We start from the raw sequence: 14,755 nt of genomic DNA, 5'->3' as shown, positions 1-14,755 counted from the left end.
TTTGCCTTGCTTGATCTAGGAGGAATTAGTTTTTATAAAGCTGTTGTGTTTTACACTTCCTTGGCTTTTTGAGTCTTAATGTGCTCTGGTGACTTAGGTCTTTTTGACTGGGGTCCAGCAGGAGTACATTGATCGGGCTCCGCTCGCAGCTTCACCTTAGCCCATAAGGCGAAGCCTAGACGGCGTAGCCTACATGAAATAGAACGATAGTTATGTTATTATAACTCTAGTTCTATGATTGTAGGCGTAGCCGTCTAGGCTTCGCCTTATGGGCATGTCCCGTGGAAATTCAGACTATGCACCTATCAGCGTGGGCACCGCCCACATTTCCCACGGTATCGTGTCTATATAACGCGGTGTATACCGTCGCTCATCCTCCACGCTTTTCTTTCAGCATCTGGAGGGTACAGCAGGTGGGAAACTAGACGGCTACGCCTACAATCATAGAACTAGAGTTATAATAACATAACTATCGTTTGAAAAGATTCCCGTGTTCCTGTCCGGCTGTTAGCCCTGTAATAGTCTGCAGCTGTGGCTCATGGGTTAATTGAGCCACACCCATTCTGGTGCTCCTGAGGGCCAGAGTTTTAGACTGGAGGGCGGCTTGAGTTGTGCCAGTGACTCGACTGTTGTGGTGTTGTTTTTAAGTAAAAATATGTTTTTACCAACAACATTGTGCGTCGAGGAAACTCTTTTTCACAGGGACAAAATACACAGATAGGAAATCCTAGAAATGGAAATTTTCTGGGTATCCTTGATCTCTTATAGCACGGTATGATGTTACACTGGCAGAGCATCTTAGAAAGGCTGCCTCTAAAAAAAACATCGGATATCTGTCCTGGTGCACTCAAAATGAATTTTTTGATTCAATATCAGAGTGTGTTTTAGGGGGGGGGGGGCGCCTGCTATGTGTCTGCATACCCCCCAGAAAGTAGGCAGTTGCGCCCCTGGCTACACCTCAGGGATGACACAGCTCCCATTGACACGGATAGTCATGCATTTTGGGTGCACAAAACCCATCAAACATATCTTTTGCTCCATTGAACAGAATCGTTGCATTATTAAACACATTTACCGTGTTGGCTCTACGGTTTTAAACGGTTGCCTGATTTAACAAACTTGAATAACGGTTATAACTAATGACCGCCAGATGGCGCTGTTCAGATTATTTAATTATCCTTGTACTTTAACTACGACGTGGGGCAGAAGCAACAGTCTTTAGTAGTTGTAACAGGTAATAGAAAGATAATTATATTCGAAATATTTTAATTTCGGTAGCATATTGACATCTGAAAACTGAAGTCGCTATGGCACGTCAACATCAATGTATATATCCTAATCCCGGATCATACCGAAACCTTGTAGGAATAAGGAACCATAAAAATATCGTCTATAATGGTCACGTGGTTTGGTCCAAGTGCAAAGGTACGTCCCACTGTTGAACTTCTAGAGAATCATCTGCGGATCAGAGTCGTCCCGGACAGTGCTTCGGACCTCTTGAATATCCTTAATACCGTGGGATCTCGACTACCTTGTGAACGCTATTATCACGGACTATTTGGACGGTGCGCGTTGGAGCAGAGCTGAGCAGAATGTTGAGTAAAGACCTACCCGACATAGAGGTATAGATATCGATTTTTTTCCCCCTCTTCCCCCGTCTTCAACATACGTTGAGTAATGTAGGATTGTATTCCTTAATATTAGAATAAGTAGGCTAGTAGAATGTAAGCCATACTCTGCAGCTGTTGGTGTGGGAGTGAGTTCTAAATTATATATCATGTGACCAGATGAAGATTATATATATATTATATCTTATATACCTCTTCCTCCTTCACCCTCAACTTGAACTTTTCTAGGACACAAATCCTTTGAGCAACAAAGATCGGTCAGATCTTCCCCCCCCGCACCACGCTCTTTTGATGTTGATGACTATTACATTACTGTTTGGAGAGGGAAGTCTGAGATGTCGAAACACTTTCAGTTTCACATGTGCAAAACGGAAAAATAAGCAGCAAGTTGTTTTCTGTTGCAAATGTTGCATAGATAGGGGTTGATGGTTGACACGGTTTTCGTTATTCTATTTATTTTAATGTAAATGTGTAACTGTAAATGTATTCGTTTGCATGGGAGAACTGCTTGAATTATAGTTATTAATTAATTTAAGTAATATATATAGTATATTAGAGTAATTATATCTATATATCTATATCTTTATCAATACATTATGTAGCAATTTAAATAGTTGCTGCACTCAGCAGTTTACAGAAACCAAGCACACTTTCTTTTGGAAGATGAATGTCAAAAATATCAATAGTTGCAAATAACCGAGGGAGGTAAGGGATTGTAATTAAACTGGAATCATCCTCGTTAAGCCTCCAGATCGTCGCTGTACAATAGGCCTACAGGGGGAGCATTTGCAAACTTGGATATAGAAAAATTGAATTTGTTTTCAGTGAGGGTGTGAAACTTCTTATTCCAACAGAGCATCTTGGCTCTGAACCCAAGAGTGAAGACACATGCCGACGTCATCTCCACGGCAACCAAGAAGAAAGAGAAGAAACACTGGAAGAGGAACGCTGAGCATGGTTGTGATGTAAGAAACCCCCCCTACACACACACACACACACACACACCCACACACACACACACACACACACACACACACACACACACACACACACACACACACACACACACAGACACAGACACACACACATTCACGCGCACACAACATGTGTCAATGTGTCAGAAAATGAAATATGAAATATATTTTAGTTATGAAGTATACTTAACTTAATGGGTAGCAATTAGGTAGCATATTAGTGTACTCTAGTAAAGCATAACAGTATGGTATGGCGTACTATCATTGAAAAGTTGTATTAGTTAGTACTTAGTCATATAATATGCTAATAAAGCATCCTAATTTATGCATGGCCCTGTTTGAGCTCAGCTGTGCGTGCGCGCTGAATCCTCCATCTTCCTCCCCCAACTTCCTCCCCCCATCTTCCTCCCCCAACTTCCTCCTCTCCATCCTCTCCATCTTCTTCTTCCTCATCTTCCTCCTGCTTTCCGCTCCCCAGTCGTGCGTGAAGCTGGAGAACAACTTTGACGACATCAAACACACGACGCTGAGCGAACGCGGAGCTCTGCGCGAGGCCATGAGGTCAGAGCCCCCCCCCCCCCCCCCCCAGAGCACTGAGGGCCCAGAGGAGGAGGCCGCGGGCCGCAGTAGTTCATACGTTGATCTATGGGGCCCTTGAACCTGCTTATGTCGGGTCAACACACACAGCCTATCTGGTGGGGGGGTTGGGCTAATCAACATGCACTTTACACCAGGACCCCCCCAGAGCCTGTTGGTGTGTGGGCGTGTGGGTGTGTAGGTGTGTGTGTGTGTGTGTGTGTGATTGGGTGGGAGGGTGTGTGGGTGTGGTGTGTTGGTGGTGGGTGGTGTCTGTGTGTCTAAACATTCAACAGACCGTGTGTGTGTGTGTCAGTGTGTGTGTGTGTGTGTGTAACTGGGTGACTAAGGTAAGTGTGTGTGAGAGAGAGAGAGAAGGATTGGTTACTTTTAAGTGATTTATTTAATTCTAACTTTCTTTTTATTGTGTCTGACTCATTCCTTGTGTCCAAGTACGTCCTACTTCTTGCTGGTCACAGGAGGACTGAGACTACCTTCAGCCTGTGAGGTAACGCTTCCCGTGTCATCACAGGTGTCTCAAATGTGTATACTCCCCTGTCAGAAGAGTTGTCCACCAACCTCGACGTAAAGTCATTTTATTACCAGTATATCCAATAAGGTAGGACAGCACGCACACACGCACGCACACACGCACGCACGCACGCACATGCACACACACTCACACACACACACAGACACACACACACACACCACACACACCACACACAACACACACACACACACACCAGACACACACACGCACGCACGCACGCACGCAGCACAGACACACGACACACACAGACACACACACACACATACCAGACACACACACACACACTCACACACACACACACACAGATACACTCTCACACACACACAGACACACACACACCAACCATACTTATACTGTGTGGTTGCTTTAATTGTTCTTCCAGAACTACATGGGTCGGCCCGATCCATCCTCTCTGATAACCCCCTGGGGCTGACCTGTGGAATGGTCCTGTCCCACCTCGGGGAGCTGTGCGTCGGGGGCTGCAACCTGTTTGCCTCGGAGGAAGGCCCATTAACATAGGGGGGTTGCAGCAGTTTGCGACAGAGGTACGTTATCTCACACGGCAGGCGGGTCGTGCTCTTCGGAGGGTCAAGGATGCCGACCCGTCTCATAAACTGGGGACGTCGCTGCGTAACACATTAACGTACTTCTATAAGTTGCGTTCGAGAATAACACACTTCATGGTTTTCTCTCAGTAAACATTGATTCAAACACTTTGGGGGTCAAAATTTCTTTTTGATAAAAAAATATTTTTCTAATCGTACAAACCCCATGCATGTGCTGGTGTTCGTATTGAGCAAGCTGGGGCTGGGCGATTTAGATAGTATTTGAAGATTAACAAAAGCAACATTTGGTGACCACAGATTAAAGGCAACGTCTAAACGCCCACTATTTTCAGCGCATGCTGCCATGTTGAAATTTAATAATCGATTTTTAATAATCTATTTTATTTAAAAAAAAAATCTATTAATTGACCATTAATTTGAATTACGATTAAAATCGATTAATCGCCCAGCTCTAGAGCAGGCTCAACATGTTCTCAGTGTCATACTGTGCTTGTTCCTCTTATGAGACGGAGTGTTGATTGGGTCCGTTTCGGGTCTTCCTGACCCGGTCCGTTTCGGGTCTTACTGACTGGGTCTGTTTCGGGCCTTCCTGACTGGGTCGTTTCCGGTCTCACCGCGTCAGGTGTTCAGCAAGATGGGAATCCCACAGATCCGCAACCCGGAGCTGCCGCCGGCCAATGAGATGCCAGAGTCTTACAACGTACCCATCGCTCTGATTGGCTGCGGGCCGGCTTCCATCAGCTGTGCCTCCTTCCTGGCCCGTCTGGGGTACAGCGACCTCACCATCTTCGAGAAGCAGAAATACATCGGAGGCCTGAGGTTCGTGGAGTGATGGCTCTGGTTTGTTTGAGAAGGAAGGATGGGGACTTCCATTCGACTCACGTCCATTATATTTGTATAGATCGTAATCACAGTCAGTCTCAAAGGGCTTCACAGGCCACATTTGATGACAGCCCTACTTATCCTAAACAAGGACGCAGGCAGAGGGATCCTCCTTCAAGGAAGTTTAAGAGTTTGAGAACAAATACAATTTAGCATCTGCCTGACGTCAATGTCAATGAAAAGTGATTGTGTTTGTGCTAATGCCATGCCATGACCTGTCCATATGCAACATTTGATTATGCAACCTTTACATAAGTAATACAATCTCTTATGAAAGTTGAATTATTTAGAAAGTATTGTGTGCTTCTCTAAAACTCTGTAAAGCAGCATTACTTTGAATAAACTGCAGTTATGCCACTCGTAGCCTTTTAGTACATAGAACTATTAAATCACTGAACTTAAAGAACCAATAAACGTATAGAACCACTAAACGCATAGAACCACTAAACTTTTAGAACTACTAAATGTATCGAACCACTTATATTATATATTTAAGCAATAGATCACGCCAGGCTGTGGTATGTGCTCATTATACCACAGCCTACCACTGTTAAGGGGCGTTGTCCGGCCCCGACGCGCAGCGGAGGGCCGGCGACCCCCTTCCAGTGGTATAATGAGCACATACCACTGATACATACTAAGTGATCTATTGCTTTTATACAACGGTTACTGTTATGGCGGAACGAAAGTCGTAGACCACTACATTTAAAAAGAAACCAAGAAAGTCAAATAGACGTTTTTATTAAAGACTACCAAAAAGTAGTCCCTCCTGGCTGCCTCTATGCATCGACGGTCGCTATGCAACACACTTTAGCGTCCCTCCGAGAGAAGGCTCCGATAGAGCGTTCGCCGGCAATTTATCCTAAGGAGCAGTTCACTCGCCGTGTGCCTAAGCTTTCGTTAGTCCCTCCATCGCCTTGCTCACTCCCGGAGTAACAACATTTACACCCTCTCCATCATTCAACACATGTTTTACTTTGTAACTGTTTCTATTTCCAGTGCGCGGAGTTGATATACAAACTTTCACAAAATTATCGGGCGTCATAGCAGTTATGTATACGCTCATTATACAACAGTTGGGAACCAATCAGATCGCTGGATTTAGGTCCCCCGTTGTATAAATACTTAAATTATATATATATATATATATATATTAACGTATATAACCAGTGAACGTATAGAACCAGTAATGTATAGAACTATGAACTTGAAGAACTACTAATGTAGAGAACCACTAAACGTTTAGAACCACCAAACTTTTAGAACTACTAACGTATAGAACCACTCAAAGTATAGAACCAGTAAATGTATACAACTACGAAAACTTACAGAACCACTAAACGTATTGAACCACTAAACTTCTAAAACCTCTAAACGTAATATAATACTAAACGCATAGAACTACTAAACTTGGGCAAGTACTTTTAGGCATTGTAAGGAGTACCAGCAATTGTAGGTTTTGATAGCAAGACTCCCTGTGAGGATTGGTGGAATATGAAACCGTGGAAACGGTGTGTGTTTTGCGCAGCATGTCAGAGATCCCGCAGTTCCGTTTGCCCAGTGAGGTCGTCCAGTTTGAGATCGGCCTCATGAAGGACCTGGGGGTCAAGGTACGTACGCATACACGCACACGCACACGCACACGCTCACACACACACACACACACACACACACACACACACACACGCACACACCTACACACAAGTCAACCTTTAAGTGTGGACTGCTTTTCTAAGAAACAGTGAAAACAAGCTCAATGTGCAGACTTTAGTACTCGACCTATTATAACATAGTTATATATATGGTGGGGCGTGACCCGTGACCGTCTGAAGTAACAGGCAGTCAGGGCCCACCCTCCCGGATATTAGGCAATGACATCCAGATAATGGTAATGATTACGCAAACCCTGGCGGATTTGATAAGATAAGTTGTAGTTTTGTTTATTTGTCTGAAGATCACGTTTACTCAGAGGGCTGTTTTGTTTCCGTGTGTGTGTGTGTGTGTGTGTGTGTGTGTGTGTGTGTGTGTGTGTGTGTGTGTGTGTGTGTGTGTGTGTGTGTGTGTGTGTGTGTGTGTGTGTGTGTGTGTGTGTGTGTTTCCGTGTGTGTGTGTGTGTGTGTATGTGTGTTTCCGTGTGTGTGTGTGTGTGTGTTGCAGGTGGTCTGTGAGCAGGGCCTCGGTGTCGATGGTTTAAACGCTGCAGTCGCTGAAAAACAAGGGCTTCAAGGCCGTCTTCGTCGGGATTGGTCAGTAGCCCTTGCTGTCGCTCTACCATTGGTCGCTCTGTCCGTCCGTCGGTCTGATCCAGGTCTCTTCTCTCTAGGTCTGCCCCAGGCCAACAGAGCTAAGATCTTCAAAGATTTGACCATGGACCAAGGCTTCTTCACCTCCAAAGACTTCCTGCCCATGGTTGCAACAGCCAGCAAGCCAGGTTCAACTTAAACCAGATCCTCCCTCTTCTACCTAACCCTTCCTCTCTTCCTACCCCCCTCCTCTTCCCTTCCTCCCTAAACTCCTCCCACCCAGAGAGACTTAAGGCAGGTGAAAATGGCAGTCGGCCTGACCCAAAGCATTCATTATCTTCATTCGCCCCCCCCCCCCCCCCCCCCCCGGGTGGGTGGAGAGAGAGTCCTTGGGCTCACACACACACACACTCACACACACACGAAGACACATGACACACACACACCCCCTGGACTCACCCCCTCCCGTCCCTCGTCACAGTACAGTACGCCGCGAGTGATGCAATGCGCCCGCTGGCTGCGTCCCCCCCCCCGGTGTCTGAGCTGGGACGCCCCCCCTCCCCGACACCCTTCCCCCCTCCCACATGTGTTTGTGATGTTTTTGACATGTTGCTTATGTGCTGAGGTGTTTTTTTCCTAATTCCTACATTGTGCCCCCCTGAGCCTAGTTTTGGAATTAACTTTTTTTCCACAAATTTTTCCCGCTTGTTTATCTTTTCTTATCTAATAAAGAGGGGCGCATGCGTCCCGACAGTCTCTCCGTCCTGTCTCCCAACACTGCCCTTTTATGTTTCTTGGACGGGATGTAACTTTCGTGACATGTGACATGTGACATGTGACATGTGACATGTGCAATGACAATAAAGTCTCTATCTATCTACCCTCTCCATGACCTCCTCCCTTCCTCCCCCTCCTCCTCCTCCTCCCCCTTCTCCTCCTCTTCCTCTCCTCCTCCTCCTCCTCCTCCACCTCATCCCCCTCCCCCCCCTCCTCCCCCTCCTCCTCCCCCCCCTCCCCTCCTCCTCCTCCAGGTATGTGCAGCTGCCGCTCCGCCCTCCCTGAGCTGCGGGGCGTGGTCATCGTCCTGGGCGCCGGGGACACGGCCTTCGACTGCGCCACCTCGGCGCTGCGCTGCGGAGCCCGCCGGGTCTTCGTCTGCTTCCGCAAAGGCTTCACCAACATCAGGGCGGTGCCCGAGGAGGTAGGGGGCAGGGCTTCACCAACATCAGGGCGGTGCCCGAGGAGGTAGGGGGCGGGGCTTCACCAACATCAGGGCGGTGCCCGAGGAGGTAGGGGGCGGGGCTTCACCAACATCAGGGCGGTGCCCGAGGAGGTAGGGGGCGGGGCTTCACCAACATCAGGGCGGTGCCCGAGGAGGTAGGGGGCGGGGCTTCACCAACATCAGGGCGGTGCCCGAGGAGGTAGGGGGCGGGGCTTCACCAACATCAGGGCGGAGCCCGAGGAGGTAGGGGGGGGGGGGGGGGGGGGGGAGGGTACTGGGAGGGGTGAATCCACATCATAGCCAATCAATCACATCACTAAGAATTGCTATTGTTATAATATTTTTATGTATTTATATCGATATATTCTCAAGGGCTTTCGTTTCCTTTATGGACAGAACAGTGAATAAAGACAGGACAGCGTGTTGGAGAAGGGTTGGAATGAGAGAGCACAGCACCACTGAATAACAGTTTCAACCGGCTTGTGCCTGAATCACAAAAAAAGCAAATTCTGTCGGATAACGTGTGGAACAGGAAGTGGATAAGTTGAAGTTCTGCGGTATTCGACCCGGCGCTCGTACCCTCCCCAGATGGAGCTGGCGAAGGAGGAGCGCTGTGAGTTCCTGCCCTTCCTGTCGCCGCGCCAGGTGCTGCTGAAGGCGGGCCGCGTGGCGGGGCTGGAGTTCTGCCGCACGGAGCAGAGCGAGGACGGGGAGTGGCTGGAGGACGAGGAGCAGACCGTCCGCCTGAAGGCCGACTACGTCATCAGCGCCTTCGGCTCCATGCTCGACGACCCGCAAGGTGCACGCACGCACGCACGCACGCACGCACGCACGCACGCACGCACGCACGCACGCACGCACACACGCACGCACGGCCGTGGCTCGACGACCTCGTTGCACGCACACACGCACCACGCACGCACGCATGCGTGCACGTGGCTCAACAACCTCCTGACAGACACACACGCACAAACACACACACACACACAAGGCTGCAGCTCGACGACCTCGTCACACACACACACACACACACACACACACACACACACACACACACACACACACACAGGGCTTGTGCTCTGTGGGCTCTTGAATGCATCATGGGTTTCTTCCAGAATCATTTCACAACTAATTGCTAAAACAATGACCCAAACACTATTCCTACCAATGACATTCCAATGCTCCGATACTCCCGTAATGGAGTCATTGCGATGTGGCGTTGAGATGAACGAACACTAAGGTGGTCAACACATGCTGAAGCTGGGCGTTTGGAATACAGCCCAAGTCTACAGACATGATCAGTGCGTTAACCTCAACACAAAAGGCTTTGGAAGTTGGAATCTGATTGATGGATGCACTTCAACACACAACTTCAACAGTGTTGAACTCATAGTAACTGAGTGCAGAAGCAAGGCAAAGAATCCAAGCAGCTACGTCAAGAGACCAAGATATAACAGACATGCAACAGCAGTTCAAGATAGGAGCTAGGAACTAGGAAAGAAGGCTCTGGTTTACCTTAGCCTTAACGCTAAGCTGATGACTGCAGCCATTCATGCTGGGCATTATGGCGTTCTTCAGGGTTTCAGAGCGTAAGGTTTACATTGCAGCTACCACAGAATGACTGTGATTAGTTAAACATTATACACACAACAGACCTCCTACTGTGGACTTTCATAGCGGGATTAACATAAGTGCAGAAATGCCCACAAACACACATTCACAGACATAGGGGACAACTTAATGCCGATGTTCATGTTCAATATGAAAACACATTTTGTGATGTTTAACCTAGAGCATAATAAGGGACTACTTTATGCTTTAATAATACACCTATCGCAGGTGTTATTAGGCGCGCATTGATCTTTAGTATATGCTAAACGTGAACCTCAAAAGATGGCACCATTTGATTGGTTCGCTATCTCGGGATATTGGGCCATATCCCATGTTTGAGATCACAAACTATGGATATTGCGTAACGGTCGTCTCGCCACGCTAATAAAAACAAATCAACCCCTAATAAAAACAAATCAACCCCGGCATAAAGTGTTATCTTGTTTATACTTGGAGTGTTCACGTTTTATACATACTAAAACAATTATTCACCTCAGGCTCCGTGAATAGTAGGGAAGAATCCCCCACTCTTCACTTCCCCTTTGGCGAATAATTGTTAAATTTATGTTATGTTAAAGGTTTAAGTCCACCGGTAAGGCACCCTGAAAGAGTCAACCCCCCTCCAGTGTTTCTATGACTACCGTAGTCGTGTCATAACGCCTCAAACCCAACCCAGTGGTTGAGCTCTTGTCACTCACCTGATCTTGTGCATGAATTGAATGATTTTGTGTATGAACTTGTGTATATGCACTTACATGTGAATATGTGTTTAAGTCGGTATACTTACTGTATTTACTGAGCTTTAGAAAATATGTTTTGTGCTTCCAAGTGGCTAAATTAAATATTACATAATTATTTTCCAGGTATTAATTGCATAAATTGCGAGTTTAATTTAAGTAAAGGGAACAGGTAGTAGTTTATAATTATTGTATGATTTAATGAAAGGGGGTGGGATTAAACAAGTGTATACTTCTCCCCACTCCTTTTCAAATGTGTTAAGAAAAAGAAAAGGAAAAATAGAGCCTTGTTTTTGTTTCTCTCATTCGATGAACATTCGATGTTCTTTGCACATTTGACCTATGAACGTCAAATCCAACCGAACCCTCCTGCTGCCCCCCCAGTGGCGGAGGCCCTGGCCCCGGTGAAGCTGAACCGCTGGGGGACCCCCGACATCAGCACGGACACCATGCAGACCAGCGAGCCCTGGGTGTTCGCGGGCGGAGACATCGCCGGCCTGGCCAACACCACCGTGGAGTCGGTCAACGACGGCAAGCAGGCCTCCTGGCACATGCACCGATACATCCAGGTGACGAGGCCGCCCGCCGCCCGCGCGTAAGAGCGTCGACGAGCCAGTTTTGTTTAACTTTTGTGATAGTAAAAAAGTTAAACAATGATAGTGAAAGTAAAACTAACTTATCTTTCGGTACTTTTAATTTGCAGTTCCACTACTCCATAAAAAAGGTTCTGATGCCTATTGCTACTCTGCTCTCCATCAAGGTGTTGCTCCTCCAAAGTCGCTTTGGATATAGCATCTGCTACATAACAAAATATTAATGTTGTAGTAGTAGTAGTTAGCCCAGAAATCCAGACTCCACTAGCGGCAGCAAATTTAATGTGCAGCCAGGGTCGTCTAGAAACCCTCCATTAGCTTGCGAGCCGGAAAAAAACAAACTCTGGTCGGCCAATCACATCGTGTATGGAGTCGGTGGGCGGGCCTAACATAACCACAACAGAGTTGCGACTGTTCCGTGTCAAGGCCATGTGGTCCCTGCTACGTGATTGATTGTAGCGCTGTCCTATTGCGTGCAGAGGGAATTTGAAAGACAACCGTTTATGCCACCCCTCGGATTGAGCCGTGCCAATGGAGTGCTCCCACACCCAGCGTCTTGATGTGGGTCTGGCTTGTCTTGCCAGGCTTAGTAGTAGTAGCAATAAACGTAACGTAAAAGCTTCTTGATTATTCGTAAAAAGCTTGCTGCCGTCCCTTGAACCACCGGCGGTTGTAAATCGCTGACTGCAACGTGTAGCCGCTATCATTCCAGCTCATTATCAGTATCCAACACCACACTCGTGTGTTACTAGATAAGAGAGGCGAGGAGGACATTCTAGGAATAGTGCTGCAAGCGTAAATGTGGCGAAAGATAGGTTTGAGGTCACGTCAAAGGGTAGCAATAAAATTACTTTCCCCGGAGGAGCCATCATAGGACAAACACTGGTGCTCCGTTATGCACCAGGGCGCCCAGGAGACTACAGTAGACTACAGTAGACTACAGTAGACTAACAGTAGACTAACAGTAGACTACAGTAGACTAACAGTAGACTAACAGTAGACTAACAGTAGACTACAGTAGACTAACAGTAGACTAACAGTAGACTACAGTAGACTACAGTAGACTATAGTAGACTACAGTAGACTCACAGTAGACTATAGTAGACTACATTAGACTATAGTAGAGACTACAGTAGACTACAGTAGACTACAGTAGACTATAGTAGACTACAGTAGACTCACAGTAGACTATAGTAGACTACAGTAGACTATAGTAGAGACTACAGGACACTACAGTAGACTACAGTAGACTACAGTAGAGCAGATAACCTCACAGTAACTCTGGACCCTACACGGAGCGGTCAAAGCAGGGTAAAAACATCGAGTAGGTGGGGGAAAAAATCCCTTCATGTAAGAATGGTGTATCTTATATCATCAGAATCGATTCACAACATCCCACATTTCTATTGCTAGAAATGTTTTTGGCCTTCTTGTCTCCGGTTTTGCTTTTGGTGTCCGTTGACATAACGCTTTCAAACATGAAATCAGCATTATGTCTCTCATTAACGCCTTCGTGCCACAATAAGCAGCCCGGGTACTGAACAGGGGTCGGACTGTCCCCCCCTCTCTCTGTCGCCCTGCAGTCTCTCCACGGGCAGGCGGTGAGCGCCGTGCCCAAGCTGCCCCTGTTCTACAGCGCCATCGACGCCGTGGACATCAGCGTGGAGGTGTGCGGCATCCGCTTCCCCAACCCCTTCGGCCTGGCGTCCGCCCCCCCCACCACCAGCTGCGCCATGATCCGCCGGGCCTTCGAGCAAGGCTGGGGCTTCGCTCTCACCAAGACCTTTGGACTGGACAAGGTGGGCCGGGGGAAACACACATGCTGCTCCTGCACATGAACGCATGCACACACGCACACGCACGCTGATCCTGAACATGAAAGAGCAAAGTCATCGTTGCAGCGCGATACTTGTGTTTGTGTGTCTTTGGATCATGATGAAGGCACTTCAGTCATCATTGATTCATTCATTCTATTCATCTTTCTGTCTTTTACTTTTCATACTCTTGTCTGTGTCCCTGTCTGTCTGTCTGTCTGTGTCCCTACCTGTCTGTCTGTGTTCCTGTCTATCTGTCTGTGTTCCTGTCTGTCTGTGTTCCTGTCTGTCTGTGTCCCTGTCTGTGTCTCTGTCTGTCTCTCTGTCTGTCTGTCTGTGTCCCTGTCTGTCTGTGTCCCTGTCTGTCTGTGTCCCTGTCTGTGTCCCTGTCTGTCTGTCTGTCTGTGTCCCTGTCTGTCTATGTCCCTGTCTGTCTGTGTCTCTGTCTGTCTGTCTGTCTGTCTGTCTGTCTGTCTGTCTGTCTGTCTGTATGTCTGTCTCTCTGTCTGTCTGTCTGTCTGTCTGTCTGTCTGTCTGTCTGTCTGTCCCCCCCCCCCCCTCCCCCCCAGGACCTGGTGACCAACGTGTCCCCCCGTATCGTGCGCGGGACCACGTCGGGGCCCCTGTTCGGGCCGGGCCAGAGCTCCTTCCTGAACATCGAGCTGATCAGCGAGAAGACGGCGGCCTACTGGTGCCAGGGGTGACCGAGCTCAAGAAGGACTTCCCAAACAACGTAACTCTGCGCTCCGCTCTATTCCCAGCTGTTCAAAGCATTCCGTTTCTAGTCTTCCCATTTTAAATTTCATAAAATAGCGGAGTAAATGGACCGCATTTAGGTCCCTCGCTCGGGGACACCTCGACACTCAGCTAGGAGGAGCCGGGGATCGAACTAGCGACCTCGCGGTTACCAACCAGCCCGCTGTACCTCCTGAGCCAAATGCCGCCTAGTGTCTTGTCATGTTTGGGAGTCTTATCCGTTTGGGAGACATGGTTCTGACTGTCCCTCAGGTGGTGATCTCCAGCATCATGTGCAGCTTCAACAAGTCCGACTGGACAGATATAGCCAAGATGGCGGAGGTGAGAAAGACGGCCGAGACACACTTAGCTCACTGTGGTTCTACTGCCTTAAAACCTGACTTCCGTAACGCCTGTCTGTGTGTGTGTGTGTGTGTGTGTGTGTGTGTGTGTGTGTGTGTGTGTGTGTGTGTGTGTGTGTGTGTGTGTGTGTGTGTGTGTGTGTGTGTGTGTGTGTGTGTGTGTCTGTCTTAGGATTCAGGAGCGGACGCGTTGGAGCTGAACCTCTCCTGTCCTCACGGCATGGGGGAGAGAGGCATGGGGCTGGCGTGTGGACAGGTG

General features: G+C 47.9%; 2 protein-coding genes across 2 annotated transcripts in view; both read left to right on the top strand.

Moving 5' to 3' along the window:
• Positions 1-1,416: 1,416 nt before the first annotated feature.
• Positions 1,417-3,801, top strand: LOC130387161 (dihydropyrimidine dehydrogenase [NADP(+)]-like). Its single transcript, XM_056596157.1, has 4 exons — positions 1,417-1,622; positions 2,483-2,593; positions 3,081-3,163; positions 3,711-3,801. The coding sequence occupies exons 1-4, from the start codon at positions 1,593-1,595 to the stop codon at positions 3,799-3,801; spliced, it is 315 nt and encodes a 104-aa protein (XP_056452132.1). The 5' UTR covers positions 1,417-1,592.
• Positions 3,802-4,157: 356 nt separating this feature from the next.
• LOC130387841 (dihydropyrimidine dehydrogenase [NADP(+)]-like) overlaps positions 4,158-14,755 on the top strand; it is a 17,793-nt gene continuing 7,195 nt past the window's right edge. The window contains 15 exon segments of the mRNA XM_056597133.1: positions 4,158-4,239; positions 4,242-4,276; positions 4,920-5,116; positions 6,708-6,789; positions 7,337-7,372; positions 7,374-7,425; positions 7,503-7,610; positions 8,454-8,623; positions 9,233-9,443; positions 11,377-11,561; positions 13,169-13,384; positions 13,969-14,095; positions 14,098-14,132; positions 14,408-14,476; positions 14,669-14,752. Coding sequence (XP_056453108.1) covers positions 4,173-4,239; positions 4,242-4,276; positions 4,920-5,116; positions 6,708-6,789; positions 7,337-7,372; positions 7,374-7,425; positions 7,503-7,610; positions 8,454-8,623; positions 9,233-9,443; positions 11,377-11,561; positions 13,169-13,384; positions 13,969-14,095; positions 14,098-14,132; positions 14,408-14,476; positions 14,669-14,752 — 1,674 coding nt within the window. The 5' untranslated portion in view covers positions 4,158-4,172.

Source organism: Gadus chalcogrammus, chromosome 8 (genome assembly GCF_026213295.1).
Source record: "Gadus chalcogrammus isolate NIFS_2021 chromosome 8, NIFS_Gcha_1.0, whole genome shotgun sequence".
Taxonomy (NCBI): Eukaryota; Metazoa; Chordata; class Actinopteri; order Gadiformes; family Gadidae; genus Gadus; species Gadus chalcogrammus.
This window is presented reverse-complemented; position numbering and strand designations above follow the sequence as displayed.

Excerpts from the sequence above, each read along its gene's own strand:
- LOC130387161 (XM_056596157.1), top strand. The coding sequence starts at position 1,593 with ATGTTGAGTAAAGACCTACCCGACATAGAG. Across the intron at positions 2,594-3,080 it reads ACGCTGAGCATGGTTGTGAT|TCGTGCGTGAAGCTGGAGAA; the intron begins GTAAGAAACCCC and ends TCCGCTCCCCAG. Across the intron at positions 3,164-3,710 it reads GCTCTGCGCGAGGCCATGAG|GTGTCTCAAATGTGTATACT; the intron begins GTCAGAGCCCCC and ends GTGTCATCACAG.